Source organism: Epargyreus clarus, unplaced genomic scaffold, assembly GCF_041222505.1.
Source record: "Epargyreus clarus isolate Ecla_fem2 unplaced genomic scaffold, WU_Ecla_fem_2.2 ptg000029l, whole genome shotgun sequence".
NCBI lineage: Eukaryota > Metazoa > Arthropoda > Insecta > Lepidoptera > Hesperiidae > Epargyreus > Epargyreus clarus.
The window spans coordinates 702,443-724,567 of NW_027332235.1; the positions used below are offsets into that span (position 1 = coordinate 702,443).

The following is a 22,125-nucleotide window of genomic DNA, read 5'->3' on the forward strand; positions in this document are numbered from 1 at the left end:
TTCTAGACATAACAGACAATAATATTAATTTTGGTCAGCCGAAAGTTTTTTTTTGTGTTTTTTGGCCGGTAATAAAATAACTTACAACTGCTTTTAAAAATTGAGCTTTGGTGGCGAAAATATTAAAATAAGTTACTTAAAAATTGTAGCAGAATGAATGTGAAACCATAAAAGTTAAACCAAAAGTAGTTTGAAATCTTATGTACAGTAATGTCGGGTTAAGTTGAAAGTAAATACTCTTTGCAAATAAGAATTATTTAGAGAATAATTTAAAGAAAAAAATACAAATTACTCATTCTATTTTCAAATGTGCGTCATCAATTTTATTTCAAACCGAAAAACAAACTTCAGGGTCCATCAAAAATAATGTCCATCATAAAACATATTTGACAAAATAATAGTGTTTCTTCAAAATTTGTATTGTAAATTGTGTTGAAAATGCTGACCACTCCGTTACGCCGTTGCAACCAATTCCTACATATGAATGGAGTAGTCTCTATCGGGAACAGTAATATAGGACACATCGTTTTTGGCTTTGGTGAGTGTTCATTTGGTCTCTTTCATTTCCGCGAATAGTATAAAATACGCACTTATAAATAACCTATTTTCACAGTCCCTATGTTCACTGGACGTGTTACATCCCCATACTCTATGTCGCTTTTACCTATTATAATATTTTATTTAAGTATAATATAGAAATAGTGCAAGATGCAATCCACCTGATGGTAAGTACGAGTATGTACTTACTACCACTACCACCTATGGACATCCGTAAGCAACCCTATATAAAATCCTACCTGGTCGGCCCCAGATGCGTTGCTATACTTGTTACCCTTGAGGACTAAGTTGGAACATCTCAGATAAGTATGTCTCTTCCATTCTGGTTTCTCCCCTGAATTCCTAGCATTTATTATAAAATATTTTTGAAGGAAATGCGAGAAATTATGCGAAAGACAAGGACTGTTGTCCGGATACCCCTCAGACTGAAGGGAAGAAGATAGAGCCGTGGCCGAAGACCGACCCCCCGCCGCCGCCCATGTGGCGCTGCGAGTGCCCGCAGGACCCCCAGCCGCCCAACTACGATCCCTACAGGATCAAGGTCCCCGATGTGGTGGTCCCGCCCATCCCAGCGAGCAATGCGAAGGTATGTTTTATTTGCTTTTGTATTTTTGGCCATGTCGGGGATACAAGAGATATAAAGATTGTTTCTCCGAAATGGCCAATCACCAGCCGAATATGAAACATTCTGGTTTCTTTTTTCAAACGAAATATTATACTTTTGATGGTGCGTTAGACGAAATCGGAGCCCGTATGCCATGGAAATTAGTATCTAATGAAATCCAGCTTGTGCTTTCTTCATCAGCGGATGGGAGTGGTGCTCACCGCCGAGCAGCCGGGCAAGCAGGAGCCCGGCGCGGCGGCGGCCGGCGCGCAGCCCGCCGCCCGGAGCGCGCCCGCCCCCGAGCACGCCGCGCCCGAAGCGGCGCAGGAGGAGGAACCGCAGAGCGAGGGTTTCTTCGCCAGTCTCAAAAGTTATTTCGGTTTCGGCAAAGGCAAGAAGGGGGAAGGCGAAATGTCGATGATTGGTAAATCGGTATAGAATTGATTCTAAACTTGTACCACTTTTAATAAAAGGTTGAGACCCGTGAAATCGATTTGGGAAATGAGATAAATGTTAAGACACGCGGGAAGCGAAGATTTCGTCCAACGCACTAAAATCTGTACATGTAAAGCGCCCTATATACGTAATGTTCTTTGACAGGAAGTGCCAACCGAAGATGGTAGGGAGCCGATTAAGAACCCAGAGTTTAATTTCGGCGCGAACACTAACTTGCAAGATCTGTTCCACGACTCGCCGATCGTCCATCCGGACTACTGGAAGGACAAGACAAAGAGGGGGCTGCCGCCTGCGGCCGAGGGGGGCGTGTTCCCCCGCCTCGGTTACCATGGGAAATCTAAATATAAATATGCCTTCCACGAGCCTTGGAAACCCCTCGACAGAGTGACACTGATGGCACAAGCTGAGAAGGAGGAGGAAGAGATGGCTGGAGCCATTCAGGCTGCGGAAAAGATTGACAAACAAATTACATAATACGGGCTCCGATTAAAAAGTGAAAATATAGAAAATTTGCTAATTGAACATTGTTTAGGCGTTCCTATAAAATTGCAATAATTGTTTCACAAAGTTTTCATAATGACATGGTAAATAAGTATCTGAAATTATATTGTTTACGGTTTAATTAGTAAAATAATATAAAAAATACTATCATCTATTGCTTTAATTTCTTTTAAGCATCTTAAAACCGCTACTTCATATATTTTTCTGACTGATTTTATTATAACACAATTTTAGGCGTTTTAAGTGTTTAAGTATATGAGCTGTTGAGTATTATGATTTTAATTTCTGACATTCATTTTCGGATTAAAATGAACATATTTATGTTGAAGAATTTAAATTTCATATAGATTAGAGGAGCACCTGATATCCAAGCAAAATATAAGGGATGGACCATCCGGGATGGCCTCTTGATACGATCTTGATCTGTGCATATGTAGAATATATAATTGAGCTAGATGAAAAATTCTACCATTCTAGATAGGCCACACTTTATGTAAGTTTGATTCATGCTTATTAGGTAATTTTTGTGGAGAATCTAAGGGGGGCTATTAAATTTAAAAAAAGGGCTGTAATATTCTACGTAATGTCAGAATTCCCTACGTGACCACTGTGTAATTCCCAATTAAAACTGACAAGCCACCATAGATTATACACAAGCCACAGACTATATCTACTACTCATCTCCCTCTTTAACATGAATAAATTTAATCACAATAATCAACTAAGTATGACGGTTTTCTTATGACTCTTCCATATTTGGAAGTACTAATGTTATTTTCATTTTTGAAACCTGGTGACTTAGAATTATGTAACGATGAAAATGAATGTTGCAATGGTGATCGAGCATCTGGCAATTCTTCAGTAACATTATCATCATTACATTCTTCTGGTCTTACAATATTTCTATTTATTTCTACAGTTTCTCTTATAACATCAGACACATCTGGAATAGAACTAAAATCTACACAATGTGAATCAGACTTAGAATGTTTTATATGCAGAGAATTTCTAATTAAAATTTTACCTTTACTACTGACAACTCTGTATGACCTAGGATTGTCAGTTTTATCTATAATCACACCTGGCTCCCAAGTTTTATTAATTGGATTTCTTACAACAATCTTATCCCCTTTTTTAAAGTCTCTTTTAAAAGAAGCATTTACATTATAATACTTTTTTACTTTATTATTCCTATTCATTTGCTGTTTAAACGCATCACAAATAATTACTTTAGGCTGTAGCTGCTTTTTTACTGCAGGTAATTTTGATCTTAATAAACGTCCCATCAACATTTCTGATGGTGAATAATCAGTTCCCGCAACTGGTGATACTCTATATTCAAGCAAGGCTTCATACAATTCCTGTTCTGAATCACATTTTTTTATCATATGCTTTGCTATTCCCACCGCTTTTTCTGCTAATCCATTAGACTTGGGATAATATGGAGATGAATGAATTAAATCAATATTTCTCTCTTTACAAAATTTAACCAATAAAACACAATTAAACGGACTATTATCGCATATTATTTGACTAGGAATTCCATGAACAGAAAATAATTGTTTTAACTTTGTTATTATTATCTCAACTGACTTGTTCTCAATAGCAATTATGTCAAACCATTTTGAAAAATAATCTACTACAATTAAGTAAGATTTTCCACCATACTCAGCAATATCCATTCCTAGTTTCATATAAGGCAATTCAGGTATTTTATGTTGTATAATAGTTTCCTTACGGTTACTGGATTGATATTTTTCACAAAGTTTACATGATTTAACATACATCTCAATCATTGTTGACATTTTAGGCCAATATAGTAAATTTCTCGCACGTTTTTTACATTTATCAATTCCTAAATGAGCATTACCATGAATTTGTTTAAGCATGTCAGTATACATACTCCTGGGTACAACTACTTTGTCATTATAAAATATTATATTATCTTTTATTAACAACTGGTCTTTTATTTTATAAAACTGATGCAGTTCATGATCTGTTTTACAATAATTTTTCCAACCTTTACTAACAAAGTTAAGAACTTTTGATAACATAGGATCTTTTGTGGTTTCATCTTGAAACATTCTTAGTTTAACTTTACTTATTGGCAAGTACTCTTCTAATGTAATAGTATGAACAATATCCGACATGTCTGGATCATCATATATTTTATCTTTCAAATAATTTCTTGACAAATAATCTGATATAAACATAAATTTCCCTGGAACATATTCAATTGTAAATGTATATTTCAGTAATTTAAGTAACATACGTTGAATCCTATTAGTTGATTTATGAATTTCTTTAATAATAATGTGCACTAATGGCTTATGATCTGTCTGTACTTTAAATTTATGCCCATAAATAAACTGATGAAATTTAGAAATAGCAAAACAGACCCCTAACAGTTCTTTTTCTACCATACTATAATTTTGTTCAGCAGATGTCAAACTTCTTGAGACAAAAGCAATAGGTCTACCTTCCTGCATTAAACACCCTCCTAAGCCGTCTTTACTAGCATCAGTTTGAACAATAATTTCTTTATTTAAATCAAAATAACTGAGTGTTGGAGCTTCACTTACTAATTTTTTTAATAGATTAAATGCATTTTGTTGTTCTATATTCCAGCTCCATTTAGTATCTTTCTTAAGCAACTTTCTCAGTGGCGCAGCCACATTAGATAGATTAGGAATAAATTTGTGCAAGAAAGTAATCATACCTAGAAACTTTTGTAAAGATTTCTTGTTTTCTGGTTTATCCACATTTAATATTGAATCAACTTGTTTTTTATCTGCTTGAATCCCTAATTCTGAAAAAACAAACCCTAAATAACATACTTTAGGAATTTTATATTGAAGTTTAGTAGGATTAAACTTAACACCATATTTAAGTGCACGTTCCATAACCGTTTTAAGAACTACATCATGTTCCTCTTTGGTTTTTGTAGCTATAATTATGTCATCATAGTAAACTTGGACTCCTTTAATATCTCCAAATATTTTAGTGTTTTCTCTTTGGAATATTTCCGGGCTGGAACAAAGGCCAAAAGGTAACCTATTAAATTTATACCTACCAAATGGTGTATTAAATGTACACAAAAAAGTAGAGCTATCCTCCAATACTATTTGATGAAACCCGTCTTTCATATCAATAACTGTAAAATATTTCATGCCAGAGAGATTTGCAGTTAAATCTTCTATTGTAGGAATATTAAAATGTTCTCTCATAACATACTTGTTTAATTCTAAAGGACATAAACATAAACGTAAAGATCCATTTGGTTTTTCAACAATAATTAAATCATTAACCCACTCTGTAGGTTCTGTTACTTTAGATATAATTTCCTGAGCTTCTAAGTTATTTAATGTCTCTTTCAATCTAGGCTTTAAAATTTCAGGGACCCTACGTACTGGTTTTACAATAGGAACTGCTTTTTCTGACAATCTTATTTTATATTCAAACGGTAATTTGCCTAAACCTGTAAAAGCATCTTTATATTGTTCTAAAAACTTACCACCCTCTGTTAAGTTATTAGAAACTTGGTAAACTCTTTTAATTAGAGACAACTGAACACTGAAGTGTCCCTACCCAGAATTGGTGTTGTGTCACCTTTTACAACTGTAAATTCTATTATTGTATCATTTCTTCCCATTGGTTTGCATTTAATACTAATTACTCCGACTGGTACGATGACAAAACCTCCATAAGTAGTAACCTTCTGTTTATTTTTCTTTAATCTTATTTTTCTTGGGTTTAATTTCTGATAAAGATGATAGGGCAGCACATTAATATCTGCTCCTGAATCAAGTTTAAATTTAATATTCCCAATTTCTTCAATATACACCTCATGTATCCAATCTTCTCTTTTATTTTTCATTTGGATCTGTTCTATTCGCAAGCAACATTATCACTCATCATGCTAGTTTCTACCTCCTGAACATTTCTACTGTCTTCTTTCCATTTCCTTGCATTATTTTTAGCACACATGTTTTTAAAATGATTGAGCTTTCCACATTTATAACAAGTCTTTCCATAAGCTTGGCATTCATTAATACCATGGAATTTGCCACATTTATAACACTCAAATCTGCTTTTCTTAAGTCTCTTTTCTTTGTCATTTTTTACAAGAAAAAGACTATTACTCACGCTATCACTTTGCATAATTTCTTTTTCTTTCTTATTTTGTTCAAATGCTCTGCCAATCTGTATTGCTTTTTCTAAACTTAAATCCCCCAGGGCAAGCAATTTCTCCTGCAACACTACGTCTTTCACTCCAATGACAATGCGATCCCGTATTAACGAATTCAATTGTTCTCCAAACTCGCATTTACAGGCTAAGAGTTTAATGCTTGTTTGAAATGAGTCAAAACATTCACCATCTTCTTGCACCCTTTTGAAGAACTGGTAACGACTGAATACAATATTTTTCTGCGGCGCAAAATATTTTTCAAAAAGTTCGACGACATTCTGGAAAGTCCTTTCTGTCGTTGTAACCTGCTTCCCCGAGTCGTTTAATTTAAATGAATTGTATATTCGCAGCGCTTCTGGACCTGCAGCGTTTAGGAGCATGGCCACTTTTACTTTTTCCGTTTTATTTTCCAACTCGTTAGCAATTAAATAAATTTGAAATTGCTGAATAAATAGGGCCCAATTCTCGGCAATATCGCCGCCCGTTTGTAATTTAGGCACTTGATTGTCCATTTTTACCAGTTTTTTCACCTGACACCATGTGTAATTCCCAATTAAAACTGACAAGCCACCATAGATTATACACAAGCCACAGACTATATCTACTACTCAACCACTAGCCCTCTTGCAGCCCGCGCTGGAGTGCGCGAAGCTGAAAGGGCCGTGCTCGGTGCAGCCGGCGCCGCCCCCGCCGCCGTGCCCGCCGCCGCCGCCGAAACCATTCCCCTGGATTTATGTCTGGAGTCTGGCTTCGTTCTTTAGCATAATGGGCCTAGTAAGTCTACGTTATTCATTTACGACCGGTTGAAATATAGTCGTAGATTCGACGGTGAACGTTAAACGTTAAACGCTTTCAACACTCACAGCCCCACACTAGGATTCCATGTGTCGTGGGTGCCATGCACACACATATAGACAAATACACAAACACCCAGACCCAGAAACAAATCTAAATTCACCATTTAGATATCAGTTTGTCTGGGAATCGAACCCGGGACCCTCTGCGCGTCAGACCGGCATGGTGACCGCTCCACCACGCGGGTCGTCAATATCTCGTGACACATAGCTGATGCCATACAAGATCAAAACCATTGCAAAATACACCATCACCTACAGGCAGAAGGAAGATGGAGATCTTAAAGAGACTTTTGGTCAAAAACTTTGGGAAGAGACCTATCATCCACTATGTTCTTAGATGTTCTCAAATGTGTATGAAGTCTACCAATCCATGCTTATCTAGCAGGACTCCTCTCTACACCTAAATACTCATTGACATATAGAAGTTTAATTTGTCCCTGTCTTTAGACCTGTAGCAAATGAGTTTGCAGCCAACCTGATGGTAAGTGGTCTCTGCCACCCATGGCCATCTGTAATCAAATCCACATACATATAATATGGGTTCTAATTGAAGCCGATAAAAGATACTGAGAACTAAGATAGTCGTATCGTAAGTCAGTCTGCAACCACACACTTCTATCTAAACGTTAGAACAGCTTCACGCTGGAAATAGTGAGGGTGGTGCTTCCTCAGTGGAACCACACTGGTCATAATACCTTTCGAAATATTTTAATAACGAGGTAATAAAATGCATAAATATTGCAGATATACCAGTATTACATTTGGAAAGAGGCAAAAGACAAACTTGGTGAAAGCATACCGATATGTAAGTCTCTTTCTTTTTCATTCATATAGACTGGAGTAGGTGTTGTAGTACAGTATATCTCATCTTTAATGAGCCTGTACAATATTCGGATTGTAGTATCTAGTAACTATAGTTTTCAGACTCCGATACAGCGGTATAAGGCAACTGCATACTTACATATCTAGCGTTACCTAATCACAAAGTGAAAGAATATTTTTTACAGATGCAGTTTAGTAATACCTGTTCAAACAACGTATAATAATACATATTATCTGTTTCAGCAAGTGCTCATATTATTTCCACATTTAGTGAACCAAACACGTGTTAGTGGTATTTAAGTTTGTTTGCCTTTTAAAAGCTGGAAATAATTCCAGTAATACAATAATGTAATCATTTTCAGTCTAATGCAGGGACAGACATTGGTTCATACTACACTATAAAAACATTGTGCTTCTCTGGTTGTTTTAAACTAAAAATACACTTTTATAACAGAGACAATAACATTTCGTGTAGGGCGTCCACGGCGCAAGATAAAGCGTCCCTACCACTGCAAGGACTTGCCGGCGTGTGTGCAGTACCTCATCATTGGCGGGGGCGCGGCCGGCTGGGCCGCTTATAATTCTATTATGGAACACGACAAGACTGCTAAGGTGATATAAGTATTCTATGTAGCATCCAAATGTATGAAATATGATGTGTCTTGGTGAGACGTTGCGACGTCGTGTCGCGAAGCGATACCTTATCATGGACGCCTGTGACGTGCATTGTAAGTACCGCCACTTTTATCGTATGCAAATTTGAAGAAAATATCATAGTTATCGTTATCTTGTCCATAATTGATTAATCATGTCATGTATTGTATGTATTAGATCTCCATAGATAAAGATAGTCAAACTTGATGTCTCAATGATTCAAAGGAGTTTTTTTGCTACTCAAGGTGTTCTTCATATCGAAAGAGGATTGTCTACCGTACGACAGGCCACCGATGTCCAAACACATGTGGTGGAACCCGGAGCCGCCTGATCTCAAAACGTTAAATTATATCGAAGACGGGAAGAGACATACGTAAGTACCAAGAAGTTAATCGTATCATTTTTTATATAGCTAGTTGTACACAGATTAATTATTATATAGGGAAATCATAGATTAGTAAAGATACTTCGCCGCCTTGAAATTAAATGAAGCCACAAACGGCTTTATCGTAAGTTATTTTTTTGCATTCTTGACAAATAAAAACATTTTTAGAGAAATTTACGAATAAATAACTAATACTGCGAAATTTACATTATAAATAAATAATTATTTAAAATATTTTAGGGACGGTTTAGCACGGAGACGTGGTAAAACTTTTTTACGCAACTATTTCAATTCTCAAAACTGGTTACCTTTTTTTGTTAGGAGTGAGTAATCTTTACTAATCTATGATAGAAATAGCGAGAAATGCATGAAAAGAGTTACGATAAAAACTAAAACTGCAGTATTCGATTTTTAAAAATGTATTTTTCAGACAGAAAATCTGAATGTTCATTTTGGAAAAAAATCGCATCCACCATCGGATAGTGCAGCTTACAAGAATTAAATTCTGGGAAGTAATGCACTTAGGAAATTACAAAAAACACAAAAAATCTGATTTTTATATTTTCAAATTAGATAATATTCAACATTCTTGTCTTTTACCATTTATATACTAATCTACGCATTGATATTATACACTGTTTTATAATGACATTGTCATTTCCAGACATAGATTTTTCCAGATAGTCCTTTTCAGATTTTTATTACCATGCTTTTATTAGCTTGACCTGTATGTATGTATGTACCTAACTTTCACATCTTTGAACTCGATTTTTACCTACTTTGAACGGTCCGATTAATTTAAAACTTTAAACAAGTATCAAGAATCGATGACAATACACGATTTAAATAATTTTATTCCATTCACCTCATCAGGTTCGTCAGGAATCAGGATTAACGATCCTTGTGCGATTTTAGCGTCGTTTTTAGTTTTTAAACTAAAATTATTGAGCTGATTTCAATGTTCCAATCCAGTAGCGACTGCCATGATTTATTTTTAGGATGTATTACGCCGATTGCAACAAATACATGGACCCGATCAAGTTCTACCGCAAGAAGACCGGGCCGGCGATGTCGATCGCCACGGGCTGGTGCGTGCTGCGGGTGGACGCGGACGACCACGTCGTCTGGGTGAAGACCATGTGTGGCGAACAGCCTATCTACTACGAGAGATGCTTGCTGGCTCCTGGTTAGTTGGGAACTAAGCATTTGTTTCACATCGTAATAACTATCAACCATAATTGCTTACTATAGTATTTATAGAGCGCTGCCTTTGTCACGCGGTGAGATATCTATATAAAGTTGTACTTACAACATTTTTTATAAAAAATAAATCGCTTTGTTCAAAACATGGAAGAGTCAATTAAGAAAATAATGTTGGAAAATAAATTTACAAGCTCTTCACATTTTAAAATGTCGATTGATTACAAACTCTTGGCCATAATAATATAGGCTTATTGAACATTTTTTGGTTTGCCAAAACATGATTATACAGAACTAACTATTGTTATTATTAATTTAAAATTAAAAAAAAAACTACAATTAATTTATTAAAACAAACCAACTAATAGCCCCATAAATTTTTGATATTCAGGTTCAAAACCAAAGAAGCTGATGGTGTTCAAGTCAGCACCAAAAGGTGTTCGGGACAAGGTATGCTCGTTGCGCACCATCAGGGATCTGGAGATCGCGTATCGGAAGGTGAAGAAGGCTAAGCACGTGGTGATCATCGGCGGAGGCACCCTTGGCTGCGAGCTGGCCTGGCACTTGGGGAAGATGAGTGAGTGATGATATTGGATTTTTGGCAATTTTTTTTATATGTAGCTATACCTAACGATAGGGCAAACGGGCTACCTGATAGTCAGAAGTCACCTTCGCCTATAGATATTTGCAACATCAGAGGAGTGCATTGGCAAATGCATCACAGGCTTTGTAGGAGAGTCCTTTTTGCACCTTTCTTGAAGCCCCATGTCATAGCGCTCAGGGAATATCTCAGGAGGAGGAGGAGTTCTGAACTAAGCTGGTTGCTATATATGGATGTATGGACGTCCTTGGATTTTATAGAAATTTGTGGTGGATTTGTCTTTACCTAGCAGAGGGTCAGTTTGAGAAACTAGATATTTTTTTTTACCGACTTTGACCTATTACATCACTGCTTCGGACGTACCGTATTGGTAGACTTCACGTGCATTTGAGATTTTTTTATGAATCTCTCGGGTATGTAGGTCAGGGTTGTTGCGAATATCAGCATCAGCATCCGCTGATTATCAGCTTTATTTTAAATATCAGCATCAGCATCCGCATCCGCAACAAAAAACGCTGATTTTTTATGCTGATATTGAAGTTGTAACGTGTTCGTTGAAGGCGGGACCGAACTTAAATCACGTGGAGTTTTAGCCAATCACAGACGGTTTATAAACACAAGTTGTAACTTATTCCCTCATCAAACAATCATTCGATTGTATTGACAACGTAATTTGGTCAGACATCAATGACTTTCGATCATAGTTCAATCAATCAATAACAGAATTATGTATTCAATTCATAATGCCACATCCAGTGAAAAGTGAAATATGAACAAATATTTCGTTATTAAACAAAGATACGGCACAGTGTAGTATTTGTAAAAAAAATAACAAATAAATGCCGATTTCTGTGTCACTGCAGAGTGGAGGGTAGCTAAAGTGGATGTTGGTTTGGTACATAGTTCTGAAGTCGGTGCTAAATATATTTCGTTGGATAACGGCATAAACAGCGTGTTCCATATGAGCCAAAATTTGTTTCAGTTGATTTTTGCTTTGTAGTGACATGAAAGTCGATTGTATTTTTTAATTTATTTTTTTCACCTCTTTAGTGATGATATACTAAAAATCTTACACTAGTCGCCCTTACGATTTTTGAAAGTTCCCCTCGATTTTTCTGGTAAACCATCATCAGACCCTGATTTCCTTATAATGGAACCACTTTGGAAATATCTTTTTTCCAACAATACAAAAATCATCCAGTTCGGTTCATAAACGACGAAGTTATCCGCGAACAAACATAAAAAACATATATACGGTCGAATTGAGAAACCTCCTCATTTTGTGAAGTCGGTTAAAAAAGACTATTCTCGTAAAGGACGTACAAATACCTCAGTATAAAATATATTTATATTTAGTATTTTTAAATATCAGCATCAGCTGATATTAATCTGAAAAAATCAGCATCAGCATCAGCATCCGCTGATCTAGCAAAAACCTGCATCAGCAACAACCCTGATGTAGGTTTCCTCACGATATTTACTTTCACTGTTTAGCAAGTGATAATTAATTTATAATACGCACATAACTTTGAAAAATCAGAGGTTGGCCTAGGATTTGAACCTCGGACCCCTCGATCGAGAGGTCGAGATTCTTAACCACTAGGCTATCACGTCTATTCACCTGCACCTCATCTTTACTATTTGAAATTAATTTGTTTTGAACATAAACATTGCTAATGTTTGTTGTTCAGATCAGCTGATGGAGCGGCCCGACGACGAGGAGCCGATCCAGTTCGTGCAGTTGCTGAAGGACCGCGGCATCATGGCGGGCGTGCTGCCGGAGTACCTGGGCGAGTGGGCCGCCGAGAAGATCAAGTGCGAGGGGGTCACCGTCATGCCGAAGAGTTAGTCCATACGTCACTGACTATCGAATGAACGATAAACTCCCTGCATTATCAAATCTACAAGTAGTGATTTTGTAGATAGCCGTTTGTTCTTAGCTACCGTTGAAATAATACAAAAAACCAAGACAATTTTTAAATAAACAATCTCTGAAAATTTTCGTCGAAAAATGTCCTTCTGATTTTTTTCTTGCCTAAGCTTCTGGTTGATCGGAACCTCTTTACCATTTTATTAGTTATAATAAAATCTGTAATCAAGATTGATTATAATATTTCCAGCTCAAGTGTACGACGCTTTTGAAACACCGGACGGTCGGTTGGAGCTTACGCTGTCGGATGGCACGTCCCTTATTACGGATTATGTTAGTTTTGTTTTGGAAAAATGTTATTGATATATTCTAACGACTATAAGGATCTTTTAAAGCTATGTATTTTTTGTAAAACTATTAGACATTTAGATAGTCAGGCCAGATCAAATCAATCTCGATCAGTTTTTACTGACTTTGAAAGAAGAGGAAGTAGAGGATCTACTATGAGGATTTATATATGTAAGGATTTCTAAAATGTGTGGTTTCAGGTGTTTGTGGCAGTGGGTAATGAGCCACGGATGGAACTGGCAGAGCCTTCGTTCTTGGAGCAAGACCCGGTGAATGGTGGCTTCAAGGTCAACACGGAGTTGGAAGCGAGGACACATCTTTATGTGGTTAGTGAACAAATTGAGAATAGACTGTTTAAAACGGTTGTGGTTTTAACCTTAAGATGTGGGTTATGTTGTCTTTCATTAAATTATGTGAAGTATTTTTCTCTTTTTCGGAAGAAAAGAAAGATCTCCACCCCCAGAATCTAAATTTATTTAAGTTCTTTTATGATTTTTAGGGGCCAGATTTCATCAATTGGAGCCCAGTTTCATCCATTTCATCTTGGAGGTCGCATTATTTATTTTTCCTAGAACCTATATTCGCCTTAACATTGCACCTTCGGCTGAGTCAAGCCTACTCAAAACGAGAAGGATTCGCGAGTCGAACACAACTACAATCATATACTCCGTAGCAACGTAAGGGCACACTAACTGCGCTACGTACCCGCGGGCGAGAGGAGGCAGCGGAGGGTGCCGGGGGGTCTCGCCCTGTCTTCGTCTCGCTGATATCTAAAATTTGTTATTGCGATGCGACTCGTTCCTATATTCAGAGCGGACCAGTAGTCGCGGACGGAGTCTACGTTTATACGCTAACGTTGTGTACAGGCGGGCGACGCAGCCAGCTTCTACTCGCAGTGGAAGGACACGCGGCTGCGCGTGGAGCACCACTCGGTGGCGGTGGACCAGGGCACCATCGCCGGCGCCAACATGACCGGCTACTGGACGCCCTGCAACGTCGAGCCGCACTTCTGGCTGAGGCTCGGCACTGCGTTGGAGATGGAGGTACGGTATATGAGAATGATTTCTGATATCAAATAACAGGATCTAGGGTGGTGCTATTTTAGTTTCAGTGAAGATGTATTATGTAGGAACTATAGATTTGAGTACAGAGTAGTGTTATTTAAGCTCGAGTAAAGATTGATGATGTTCAAATATTTTTAAATTAACATCACCGACGAAGACATCCGAAGACACGGATGACAAAACGTTCCGTCTTAAAGTCTTACTGAACTTTCAAGCAAAAGCTTCTGTCTGCAATCTTCAATGCAAAATTCAGTTACATCTAAACCTATTAATATAAATGAGATTTTCTACGGGGCCACACCGCTTTGAAGCCGCTGCTTCTATTATATGAAAATGTATCCCCAGGCGGTGGGCGAGGTGGGCGCCTGCATGCCGACGGTGGGCATCTTCAAGCCCTGCAGCGACGACACCACCCAGCCGCAGGGCGACGCCGGCGCCGGGGACAGGCCCTGCTACAAGAAGTTAGTGAACACCACCACAGTTTATGATCTTACAATTTGACCATCATGCACCACTGACGCGGTTTACCCGACTGTGGTCGGTAACGTTGTTCGAATGTATGTATGTCTCATTCTTTGGCGCACCCTATAACTCAAACGGCTAGACGGATTTTATTATATGAGATTGGACTCGCCTCAGTTGTGGCAATGACATACTTTAATATATTTATTAAAGAAACTATTTTTTTCTTTTCATTATTTTTAAAATTATGTGTGGGGCTAAATTTAGTATGCAATCAATGTTATGAGCCTTCACATATTTTGAAATTGACTCAGAAACAGATATAAGGGAGTTTATATGCACTCCAAGAGCCACATCCATGAGTTAGGTTTTGGCGGATTAATCAATAGTATAAAATAAATGGTACAGTATTCGAGTACATAATGTCTCTTCGATGTTCCAGGTCAGAGGAGTACCAAAACCGTTACAAGCGCGGCATCCTGTTCTACCTGCGTGACGAGACCATCGTCGGGATGGTGTTCTGGAATATTCCACCTGTCGACGACAGGAAGATGGCCGTCACTGAGGTTACCGTCACATCTCATTAAATTTATTAAAATAGGTGCAAAAAGATAGGTGAGATGCATTGGAGGCTCTTCTGGTGTTGCAAATGTCTACGGGGGACTTTCCATCAGGTAATTAGTCTGTCCCATCGTGAGAAACGAATATATTAAGTCTTTTTTATCCCTAATTATAGTCCGCGCCAAACTGCTAGTCCGCTCTGAAGTTGTTGCGCATAATTACAAGCATATATTCCGTAGCAACGTAAGGACGTACTAACTGCGCTATGTACCCGTGGGCGAGAGCGGGGAGAGTGCCGAGAAGGGGCCCCCGCTGTCTTCGTCCCGCTAATATCTACAATTTGCTATTCGACGCGACTCGTTTCTATATTCAGAGCGGACTAACAGTTTCGTGCGGACTATACCTAATTAACAGTTGTCGACTTTGTCAACTGCAGGAGAAACTCGATTTAATGGATTTTCGATTATCCGGATGCCGTACGACGTATTTATTGTCCGGTTAATCGGGTTTCTACTATAGTTGAAAAACGTTTAATGTGTAATGTATGTGAGTTTGATATGCAGATGCTTCGCGCGAAGCCGACATACAAGGACATTAACATGCTGGCCGGGCTGCTGGGCTTCCCGGAGACGCTGTGCGTGTACAAGTCGGAGGAGGAGCTGAAGGAACCAGGACCTTGTATCAGGAAGTGAGTGCGATTGAATGGTTACCTCAGAGTGATTAAGTGTAGAACGAGCCTATTCAGGTGTGAACAGTGGGCACAAGTAAGAACACCATGATCATGCGCAGTATAAATATGTATGTGTGTGTATTTTATGCAATATTGAATGCTCGCATGGGTATGTAATTGTTTTATAATAATTACGCATTTTTAGGTAATGTAGAGATAAACATATTAAAAAGTAAATACAATTTCTAATTTAATTTTTCTCTTTACAGTTGGCGGGTATTCTGAAAATAATGTGGTACAAGTAAATAGAACATAATGAAAATTACCGAGTTCTGAAGGTTGTTTTCCAGTCAGCGTCAGTGAAAATTAATTTGTTATGAGACTATGTGAACGGGAAATTTGTATAGATAAATATTGAAATAAAGTGACCTGGACGATTTTATTTGTTTAATTTGTACTTAAAATAGATTGCATGTTGTGCTAGACTTCCAGAATAATTTTGAGTTAGGTACTATACATAAATATTTTAGGTAACTTATTTAAATAGTATTAGACCTGCACATTTTTTTGCATCCTAGTCTGGCGCAGGTGGCATGCGGCGGACGCCGGAAATTTCGCTTTATTAAATTATAAATATAAAAAACTTCTATTCTGTTCTTTATTCTCTTTATCGGGAGCACCCTCGGAAAATGATAAGCATGTTCTGAGGGAACACCGAAATAATTAGAAAAAAAACTTGCTCCGATAATAAAAAAAAATAGTAACTAAAGCATTTTAAATTGAGAGCTTATTGGAACTCTGTTACACAGTAACTTTTGGCGGGAGTTTGTAGAATCGTTTGTGTCCCTACAGAGGTATTTCATCGTCAAGTTTTGTAGATTTAAAAAAATAATAATTTTATGCCACGTATTTTTATAAGTCTCCGATAAATATTTTTACCAACAATACATATAAAAATTAATTTTATTATACATAAATAAACATAAATTACAATTAACAAATAAATGACTGGCCGATTACATTCGAAAATATGTTTTTCTTTTTTCGAATACACTTCAAACTGACGCGTTCAATGCGTTAGTTTTGCTGCGTAATAAGTTTAATAAGAGTAAATTAGGATTATCTGATTTTAATATATTTCGCATTAGAAATGTACAGTAAACGGAAAAAGATAAAGCATCACGATGTGATTTACGACAATTTGACCAGAGATACCATTCCGAAGCGAGGGTACTACTCCGAGCTGGTATCCAACATGATGAAGGAGGATCCTTCTAAGGAGATATGTGCCAAGAAGCGGATGAAACTCATGTTACAGGTATTAAAACGTGAAACTCTACGATACGACTTTGACCGTTAAATCTAAACGAGAGTTACCTACATTGTTGTTTGACAAAACATTCTCTGATTAAATGGAAATCTTAAGAGATCTTTAGGTAAAATTAATAAAGTATGAATAATATAAATTTTTTTTTAATGACTAACCACTATACTCGTAATATACATATATATTTACACTTGATTATCGTGTATGAATATGGTCTTAAGGTGTTCTGTACATTCAAAACGTCATTCAGTAAAAATACCCATATATTTTTAGTTCAAAAACTTTATAAAAGTTTGCATTTAAAAATGTTTTTTGCTTATTTCGTTAGATAAATCTATACGAGTAGGTACATATATCTAACAATACGCACTGTAGTGTATCATATTGTGGGTAGTTTGTCTCGAGCGCATACGACACGGGTTGTGAGCGGACTGTGTGGGGGCAGTCATGCTAGACCGTCGGTGATTACGGGCGTGTTGGTGCGTGAGCGAGCCAAATGGGGTTTAAGTGATACTACTATCCCGACGTTGAGTCGGGAACACTACACGTACCAACGTAAGAATTTGTTTTAATTGCGATGTAAATAAAGTTTTGGTGTTCTTTCAGGCCAAAACGGACAAATTAGCGCCTATGTTAATTTCTTTACCGAAACCTCAGAAAGCCAAGGTGCTTCTGCCGCCGGGACGTTGGACCACTTATAAAGAAGATGATAGCATTGTACGTAATAGTTATGTTGCGTTTACTTATTTATTCAAGGTCTTCTCGTAGCGATTGCGACGACACTATTGCCATAATTTTTCTATGAGAAGCAGCTGTTTTTTATCTTTTAAATGTAAGTAGAAACAGCAAGACATGGTGACCGATCTTGATGAATTTTCTGTTAAGAGGCGAATTACAAATGTGGGCGTGTTTGCCACGGTTGGAATTCTAAATTATCAGGTTGACTATATTTTTTTTATTTTGAGACTATTATGGATGTAAAACGGCGAGTGGGGTTCTTCTATCTTTAGTCGACAATTGTAACAAAACATACCTACTGTTTTGTAAAGTACGTCACATAATTATGTGAAGAATTAAAACGAAGTTACTTTTACAGCAATTCCCTTTTGAGACGTTTGTCCCGAAACTGCAGTTTCTAAGCGTAGTGCTTCCCAAAGAACTTCCTAGACTTGTTAAGATTGAGAGGCTTCGAAGGAAGTTCCTCGCTGCTAATATGAAGGTATAATGTTATAAAAAACAATGTTTTAAACTATCATTTTTTATGATCTTACAAAAAATATATCAATCGTGGATATGATAGACACACAAAGACAATCTCACATAAACGACCAAACTTACAATTGGTTATTTAAATACTTTTTGACCTGCGGTTAAAGCTGGGTGTTGTTGGTCCGATAATCAGTATTCATTCTATACCTGTATAAACAAAAAAATATACGTACTTTTATATATTTACAGAAGCTATTAAGAGAGCGCGGCATACAGCCCTACGAATTACTACCGCCCAATGAGTATCCTATAACTGATCAGGAATACTACGCCCTTTACAGCCCTTTTCCTAAACTTGATCTGGAGATCTTCGATAACACTGATTTTGATTGCAGGTTAGTTTTTCCAAATATTATTAACATGTACACAATAGCTGTGTGTTCCGGTTTGAAGGGTATGGTAAGGGAGATAGACATTTCCGAGGCGTTCCAGCTTAGTCCTCAGGGGTAGCGGCGCATCTGTGGCCGACCTTAGGTAGGAATATCTAATCCTATCTGGGGTTGATTACAGATGCCCATGGGCGGCAGTAGCCACTTACCATCAGGTGGACTGCATGCTCGTCTGCTAGTCCTATATTATAAAAAAAAACTCAAAAGATAAATTATCTCAGATTGTGATGTAGTAAAATACCCATAAACGGGTATGACAGAACAATATTTGGGAAAATGTTGTGGACAAAGTGAACATTAGTTTGCTTATCCGAACTTCAGTCGTAGAAAGCAATCTTTAACACAAAGGCACATAATTTGCTGTCTGAAAAAAAGTTTTAAGTATGTAATATTATATTACTGGAACCAGGATTCCAGAAGAGTGGTTAGCCCTTGGAATGATCGAGGGTGAACAGCATCCATGTCCAGGGATAGCTTTTATACCGAAGGAAGAAGGGAAAGCGAACAAGGGGGGACGAGACCTCATGCAAATGTTGAATAATATGTATGAGGTATGCCTTTATCTGTTAGTCTTCTAATACTTCTGGTGCAAATTGTCAATAAATTTAAATTTACTATTTCTAGTGGACCAACGTTGCTGCTTTTAGTTTTGATAAGGAAACAGATAAATGGGAAATTGTGGCTTTGGATGGATCCAAACGCAGATTTAAGTAATGTATCCTCATTTTCGCACTTTGTAGACATGCTTAATACATTAAACTTTGTGTTCACCTCTTTAAGCTTTTATTTTATACGACAGTATTCCTCGTATAAGACTCATGTTCAAAGCTGACGACCCGGAGACATTCGCACAGCGTGTAAAATTTGCCATAGAATTGCGAAAAGAAGTAGAAAATAATTTGAGGTTTGTTGATTTACTATTCTCCCAATTTGAAATTAAATACTATCATATTTGGCTATAATAAAGTGTACATAATTTAGGTTCTATTTATATTTGGATTGCTTGCTCCTGGACGGTCTACCGATTATGCCTCTGCACTTTATGCCTTCTATAATGAAGATGGTCCGTATTCACAGACAAGCCAAGGAACTTGATGAAGATCATTTGAAGAATTTGAAGAATGAGGTGAATGAGCTGTCTTGTTGATACAAAAATGTAGTCCACTTGTTGATAAGCAGCTACTTAGAATTTCTATAAAGAAATCTCTTTTAAACATAATGTAGTGTTTATTATTTAAAAACTTTATTGCAGGTGATATTAACGCAAATGTAAGTGTAGGTAGTAGTAATTATAACTTTGCAAACATTGTTATAATCGCAAAAATATTACGTACTGAAACTTAAAGAACGATAATCTTTATTAATTATATTTTTAGGCTGATCTAGCCTATCGGAAAATGGAAGGAAAAATGAAAATTATATACACAATTCAAAAGTATCCCGATTTGTACAACTTTATAGATGTACCTTCTAAGGATTATATTCCACCTGTACCTGATTACGGTAAGGAGTTTTATTATTACAAGCTTCTTAATCGAGCTGGGCTAAACTATATACATAATTCTACTACACTATTTGTTATTTAAGCACTAAAGTTCATTCTATCTAAGACATCTAAGCGGTGAGCGAAGACGAAGCTAGTCCACTAAAGCTTAGCAGGTACGATATGCTATGATGATGAATTGATGAGAAATGCGCGCTAACTTCCTAGTAAAACGTATTCATTGCTCTTGTCTCTCGCGGTTCCATAGCACGCATCCATAGGTCTATCCGTAGGTCCGTAGGGTCCGGTGGGTAGGAAGGATTCTAATCCTTCCTTGGTTAATTAAAATGTAATTGTCGTATTATTTGACTATTGCCTGCGTAGGTCGATATCCTTGTGTGATGATTGACTTCCCTGGAAGAGTAAAGTACAATCAATGGTTTTCACTGTACGTCCTCACCGAGTCTGTTTCCTGCATACACTTGGTGGTCGAGGAGTGCCTTAAGGTACAACATTTTCGCCACATATATTACACTTTCAACTATTTAATCTTTATATATATTGTTTTACTTCACATATTTATACGGGTGCATAAGATTGTAAGCAATTTTAGGTGGAATCAATGTTATTTTTCACGTCAAATTATGGAAGGAACGCGACACTGGCAGAGTTTGACGCAGCTCAACAACATTGCACTTCTATGGTAAGAAAATAATGCAGAGTTCATAGTACTTATATGATATTTGAATGTATATTCATTGATATAATGTTTCTGCCTAATACGACAGACATTTTTGTAATACTTCGCAGATGTTAAAATATTTGAATATAACATGGTTAAATGCGACTGCTCACGCAATACGAATGTCTTTCAGAGATGTTGGAAAAGGGTAAGAATGATATTTATACATAACACTTCCCGAAAAATAATAGCAAGGCATTGAAAATAAAATTATATTAAGTAAGTATACATTTATACTTTTATGAAAATCCTCTTTTTATCAGTTTCCTTATTTAAAGGTGGTTCAATATTTATGAGAAGAAATGGAAGTATTATGAAATCAGCAAGCTTTCTAGGTTTATGCAGCTCGTGAGGTTTCGCATGCAGGTACGAATGTTTCTTTAACATTTTTATATCAGCAAATTCTAAAAAGACAATTCTAGTATACTTACTAACCTCGGTCTTATTACTTAATTTCTTAATAAATATTTTTTGATACATTGTGTATGCCTGTAAGATTGTTCGTTTAGTTATAGGAAAGTGGGTGAAAGTAGTTGCTGATTTTAGTCATAAATTCGTTCCATCATTCTAATCCCTGTTAATTTGTTTTCGTTGCCTTCCCCTGTCATGTCCATTTCACGTCATGATTTTTATTTCTAGTATGCTCTCCGCTACTGCATTGAACAATCTATGGCGATGTTTGTCAACATGTGTGAGACACCTTGTCTTTGCACTTATTGGTGCGAAGAAGACTTCGAGTGGGACCCTTCGGATCTCATCAACTCGCCCTTCAAGAACATCGTAACGCTTTTCTATTTCCATCTGATGATGGGTCCCGATGGACCATATTACACTACACCACCTGAACAATTTGAGGTAATTGTTTGAATCTGAATATACTTAAAATTCAAGCAAATTGATTGATTTTTAAGCCATTTAAGTATATCAAATCTTTCAGATTGTAATTCAACGTTTGTTCCGTGAAATGCTCTATCGGTGCCACTTCATTCCTCAAGTACACCCTATGATTATGACAGGCCTAGTTTTTGATAAGGAGCTCTTTCTTACCTCTATAGGTATAGTGACTTCATACTATTACATTACCTTCGAATGTTTTATTTAAATTTCTTTCCT

At 37.0% G+C, this 22,125-nt stretch overlaps 2 protein-coding genes and 1 long non-coding RNA gene across 3 annotated transcripts in view; 2 read left to right on the plus strand and 1 right to left on the minus strand.

Moving 5' to 3' along the window:
- Window positions 1–290: 290 nt before the first annotated feature.
- Window positions 291–16,241, plus strand: aif (apoptosis-inducing factor). Its single transcript, XM_073089263.1, has 16 exons — window positions 291–538; window positions 930–1,144; window positions 6,939–7,082; window positions 7,910–7,970; window positions 8,463–8,599; window positions 8,887–9,014; window positions 10,025–10,212; window positions 10,618–10,803; window positions 12,519–12,671; window positions 12,948–13,030; window positions 13,246–13,371; window positions 13,912–14,088; window positions 14,455–14,570; window positions 15,014–15,137; window positions 15,696–15,820; window positions 16,072–16,241. Exons 1-16 carry the CDS (start codon window positions 439–441, stop codon window positions 16,085–16,087), a joined length of 2,079 nt encoding a protein of 692 aa, XP_072945364.1. The 5' UTR covers window positions 291–438; the 3' UTR covers window positions 16,088–16,241.
- Window positions 3,623–6,013, minus strand: LOC140754288 (uncharacterized). The gene is made up of 2 exons (XR_012103638.1): window positions 5,634–6,013; window positions 3,623–5,149 (listed from the first exon to the last, which is right to left on the minus strand). It is a non-coding gene; the product is annotated as an uncharacterized LOC140754288 (long non-coding RNA).
- Window positions 16,242–17,744: 1,503 nt separating the features above from the next.
- LOC140754415 (dynein axonemal heavy chain 1) overlaps window positions 17,745–22,125 on the plus strand; it is a 39,176-nt gene continuing 34,795 nt past the window's right edge. The window contains exons 1-14 of the mRNA XM_073089420.1: window positions 17,745–17,846; window positions 18,226–18,348; window positions 18,588–18,733; window positions 19,197–19,338; window positions 19,412–19,497; window positions 19,587–19,691; window positions 19,769–19,913; window positions 20,164–20,290; window positions 20,655–20,776; window positions 20,884–20,973; window positions 21,081–21,160; window positions 21,291–21,378; window positions 21,652–21,867; window positions 21,950–22,067. Of these exons, the coding sequence (XP_072945521.1) occupies window positions 17,760–17,846; window positions 18,226–18,348; window positions 18,588–18,733; window positions 19,197–19,338; window positions 19,412–19,497; window positions 19,587–19,691; window positions 19,769–19,913; window positions 20,164–20,290; window positions 20,655–20,776; window positions 20,884–20,973; window positions 21,081–21,160; window positions 21,291–21,378; window positions 21,652–21,867; window positions 21,950–22,067 (1,675 nt within the window). The 5' untranslated portion in view covers window positions 17,745–17,759. The remainder of the gene's footprint in view (window positions 17,847–18,225; window positions 18,349–18,587; window positions 18,734–19,196; window positions 19,339–19,411; window positions 19,498–19,586; window positions 19,692–19,768; window positions 19,914–20,163; window positions 20,291–20,654; window positions 20,777–20,883; window positions 20,974–21,080; window positions 21,161–21,290; window positions 21,379–21,651; window positions 21,868–21,949; window positions 22,068–22,125) is intronic.

What these genes read in the sequence shown, in the direction of transcription:
- aif (XM_073089263.1), top strand. Translation starts at nt 439, where the DNA reads ATGCTGACCACTCCGTTACGCCGTTGCAACCAATTCCTACATATGAAT. An exon ending in TCCCAGCGAGCAATGCGAAG is followed by an intron (nt 1,145 to 6,938) that starts GTATGTTTTATT and finishes GCCCTCTTGCAG; the next exon opens with CCCGCGCTGGAGTGCGCGAA. An exon ending in AACACGACAAGACTGCTAAG is followed by an intron (nt 8,600 to 8,886) that starts GTGATATAAGTA and finishes TTGCTACTCAAG; the next exon opens with GTGTTCTTCATATCGAAAGA.